Source organism: Blastomyces dermatitidis (genome assembly GCF_000003525.1).
Source record: "Blastomyces dermatitidis ER-3 genomic scaffold supercont1.8, whole genome shotgun sequence".
NCBI classification, from domain to species: Eukaryota; Fungi; Ascomycota; class Eurotiomycetes; order Onygenales; family Ajellomycetaceae; genus Blastomyces; species Blastomyces dermatitidis.
In genome coordinates, this window is record NW_025544781.1 from 1,688,887 (window position 1) to 1,693,562 (window position 4,676).

Consider the following 4,676-nt stretch of genomic DNA (forward strand, 5'->3'; position numbering starts at 1 on the left):
TCTGAAGAGTTTTATCAGAAGAATCTTGAGAAAAAGATTAAGTTAATATACTGTATAGCAGGTGATTGAGACTTGAGAATAGATGAAAAAGTTATTATTCTCACTACTAGATTAGCAGTAGTATCTATCATTGAAGATGAATATATACAATATCTTTTTACAGATTTTAAGAATGTCTTTTCAGAAAGAAAAGTAGTGAAGTTTTCTGATATTAAGATATAATATAAGATTTATCTTAAAGACAGTGTAATAGTACTGTACAGATCTCTTTACAACTTATCTATAAAGAAATTGAATATTCTGTGTAAATATCTTAAAGAAGTGCAATTAAAAAACTGAATATATTTATTAAAAAGTCTGACAGAGATGTCTATACTCTTTATACTTAAGAAGAATAATAGACTATATCTATACATAGATGTAACATGATGAAGCTGAAGCAATAACTAGTTAACAGTATTACATAGAGATAGTTGTTTAAAAAGCTGTATAAGTGAGCTTGACTATTTTACTTAAATAGTGAGCTCATAGACTACAGAGTTATTATAAGAATATCACAGATATAATACTTAGTATACTAAGAAGATTATATAAGATATACAGTAACTCTTGTATATATTTCAGTAGAAGAAAAACAAATCACTGACTTCTTTAATAAGAAGTCAGTATCTAGTTATTCTATATAAATAATAAGTGAATACTTTTCTTTCATTTCATGAGTAAGAATAGCTGAAGTGATATCTTAGCAGTATTTTATTATTAAGAAAGAGTAATCTGCTGATCTTATATAGAAGTAGAGTTTTTATATTTATTAATTAAATCTTTCTATAATATATTTAAATAATGTTATAGAGTTATTGAAAACTGATTCAGATAGAATGAAATCATTTATATAAAAGTAATAAGCTATGTAAAACTGCAGTAAGATCTTAGTATAATTAAAAGTATAATAATATTCTTCTCTTTAAGAGTATAGTCTCTATACTTTTAAGATTACTGAATTAAAAATTATCTTTATTATATAGTAACAGTTACTAACTGATTAACAGTATATATACTATATATAATATAAAGAAATAGATGAGTTTTTCTATTAACTGTATAAATCTTTCTTTTCTTATCTTTATTCAAATTAAATATATAATAAGTGAGTTTCTTATATATTAATTTAAAATGTGAAAAATATAATTAATAAGTGATTTATAGATCTTTCAATATATTCTATTCTATATATAAAATTCTCTGTAAAAGTGATGTATTTTAGAAATAAAGTTAACAGTAGTGATAGAATTTTTTTAAAAAGATTCTCTCTCTTTATAATACATTTTTCTCTCTCTCTCTCATCTGTAATAGTGAGTGCATGAGAGCATCATTCTTGAGAGATAATAAGGGACTTATTCTGACATTTTCTAGTGAGTAATAAACATCTTCATGATGTGGCTGCGGCCTCTGTGACTGTCAAGAAAGCCAGATTGAAGGCAGAGGCAGTGATGTCAATGAGCTGTGAAAGCATCACTTTCATTGCCACATCTCCTTCTTCTCCTGCATCTCTTGCGGCTGCGGCAGTAGTAGTCATATCTTGCAGTGAGATGTCATCTCTTCTGCCGGCTGGTTCATCTGCATCTGATTCATTCTCTGTCCTCTTCACCGCCATTGCAACGCTGCCCTCCCTCTCAGTCAATACAGTGACATATGACCCTGTGTGATCATTCAGAGAGGAACTCAGAAAGAGCTTGATTTCAGAGACAGTGACTCTGAGAAGCTCAATCTGTAGTTTCTCTCTCACAGTATGCTTAAGCTCTGCTTGAGATACTACTGAGTTGAGTTCACAGAATTCTGTAGTTTCTTTATCTTCTTTCTGTGAGAAGGCTCTAATACAGTCTCTGACTGATATCACTACTTATCTATACTGTGCTAAGCAGCTGAAGAAGAAAGAGATTTTATATACTTACTTCTTCTCTCACTTCTATTATTTCTGTTATATCTGTAATAATAACTTCTATCTCTCTGTAAGTATTATCTACTCTATAAGAAGATATTATATCAGCTTTGATAAGAAGCTTAGATGCTTAAGTAGTACAGAGTAAGAGTCTCAGAGCTTTAAGTATTAATAGATTTTATCAAGACTGAGAAGATTCTTCTTACTCATCTATAAAAGAAGATAAAAGTATAAATTTTTAAGATGAAAAAATATCTTAGAATAACTGAGTCTAAGAAGAGATTAGTTAATACTGCTGTTAAAAGTACTATAGAGATTAATCACTAATTAAAGAGAATCTTACTTTAATTAAAATAGATAACTAAGATACTTTATAAGTTAATAAATTGATATTTTTATACATTTCTTATACTCTTTTATAATACTGTAGTACTAACTTCTCAGTAGATAAAGATATCAGTACTGAAGACTTTAACAGTAAAGAATGAGTTTAGTAAGAATATAATTATTAATAAGTAGACTCTGATTCTTCTTTTTACTTTTTTAGTAAGTTATAACTCTATTAGAATAGTAGTAATCTGTGAATTAATAATATTAATCTTTTTATTAATTCTCAATATTTCTTTTCTCTAACTGCTTTAGAAATTTTATACTTATATAATTTTATTAAACTTCTAAAAAACTCTTTAAAAGAAAATAGAAGAAGAGTATTACAGAGTTTATAAGATACTAACTTATTACTATAAAATTATCTTAAAAAAAACTCTTTAAGAAAAAATAAGAAGTCTTAAATAGTATTTCTTACTTAATATCTCTAATATATAATAGAATAGTCTCTATTAACTATCTTATAGCTTATAATCTCTTTCTCAGTATTTTTCAAATATTTAAGCAGTTCTTATAAATTCTTTAATAATAAATAATCTTCTTATTTAATAAGATATTAAAGCTTACTATAATATATTCATTTATTTAATATTTTCTTTATAAGATATTCAGTATTACTCTCAATCTTAATATTATCTGATCAAGACAGCTCTATCTTAAGACATTATTTATAAAGTTTTAAATAGAAAATATAAAAAATAGAATAAATTGATTTCAATTCTATAAGTAATTTTAACTTATATATCTACTTATCTATTACTCTTATTATTAGAAAAGATTCTAGTTACTACTTATTAAGCTTTTTATATAATCTTATTATCTTAATATTCTTTACTGAAAGTAGTACTTAATTCTCTATTAAGAACTTTATTAGAAGATGTTTTTAATTATAGTATTTTATCTATTATTTCTAAGTATAGTAGATACTTTTCACTGTCTTCTTATAAATTTTATTTAAAAGTTTCAATCTTGCTTTTACTTTTAATACTGAGAAATACTCTATTCTCTGTATTTATTTAATATTCTGACTATCTATCTCTCTTTTTAAAATATTATCTGTGATGTTACTGAGTAATAAAGAATTATATTTATAATAAGTATAGAAAGAAAATACTTTTAAGATTATATTCTTTATATTATTATATATAAATTCAGTGATTAGAAGATGTTTAAGTTAATTATTCTAATAATATAAATAGAATATTTAAAGATACTATTCTAGTATCTGATTTTAATATTCAGTCTGATTATCAGTCTGTGAATAAAATATAATACTAAGAAGATATCTTATTATAAGATAATAATAAAAAGCTGATTAGTATTTACTGATGAAGAGAGATTCTTGATCTATTATTAATAATTTCAGAGTATTATAATTATAAATAATAATATCTAAAAACAGATCAGTCAATTCAGAGACTTTAATCTTTTTATAAGTAAAGATATATCTAATCATCTTTATAAAGTAGTTAATAATGATTATAATTAAATTATATTCTTTAACTCTTATTAACTTTAGTAGATTAACTATGAAATTCATTGATAGATTCTATTATAAGCTCTTTAAAATAGATAGTGATATTAACTTACTATATTATTTATACTATAGAATCTTTATTCTTTAATAGATATTATAAGTTTTAATATACTCTTTAATATCTATCTAAAGCTTATCTTAAATATATTTATATTTTAGAAGCTTCTCAGTCTTCTCTAATCTGAAATGCTCTGTATAAGAATTATTATAATGAATTCTTAATAACTTCTGATACACTGCTCTGTTATAAGAAATAAAGACTGAATTATTCAGTAGTAAAAGTTTATATTCTTCTAGTTATCAGTGACTTGATTTCTTAGCAGTATTATTTTACTCAGAGTCTATCTCTTTTAAGTTTAAACTGAATTCTTTCTTTTTTAACTTCTGAATTTAAGCTGTAGTAGAGATGTCTCTCTTCTATAACTTATTAATAAATTTCAAAAGTAGTTGAGTTGAAAGATTATAGACTATTTTATTCTTTATCAATTCAATAATTATAAAATATAATATAAGAAGCTTATAATCTTCAGTGTTAATTCTCTGCAGAGACTTAGATTTTCTTTTATCTTCTATACTAAGTTATACAGCTGTCTCTTTAGTACTGTTTCTAAGCTTTAAAGAATTTTAACTCTCTGCAGTCAGCTTCTTCTGCAGTGATAACAGAGATTCTTTTATAGAATTCTTCTTCATATTAATAATATTATAATTGAGCTGTTTAGACAGTGTATTAATGAAATTAAGCTGATCTGAATAATATCAGATATAGAAATTATACTCTAAAAGCAGCTTCACTTATCTGACTTGATATTCTAT

General features: G+C 24.3%; 1 protein-coding gene across 1 annotated transcript; it reads right to left on the reverse strand.

Annotated features, from left to right (window-relative positions):
- Positions 1-1,429: 1,429 nt before the first annotated feature.
- Positions 1,430-1,654, reverse strand: BDCG_17491 (uncharacterized protein; the record flags this gene model as incomplete). The annotated part of the gene is made up of 1 exon (XM_045426607.1): positions 1,430-1,654. The coding sequence occupies one exon, from the start codon at positions 1,652-1,654 to the stop codon at positions 1,430-1,432; it is 225 nt and encodes a 74-aa protein (XP_045282066.1).
- Positions 1,655-4,676: the final 3,022 nt, after the last annotated feature.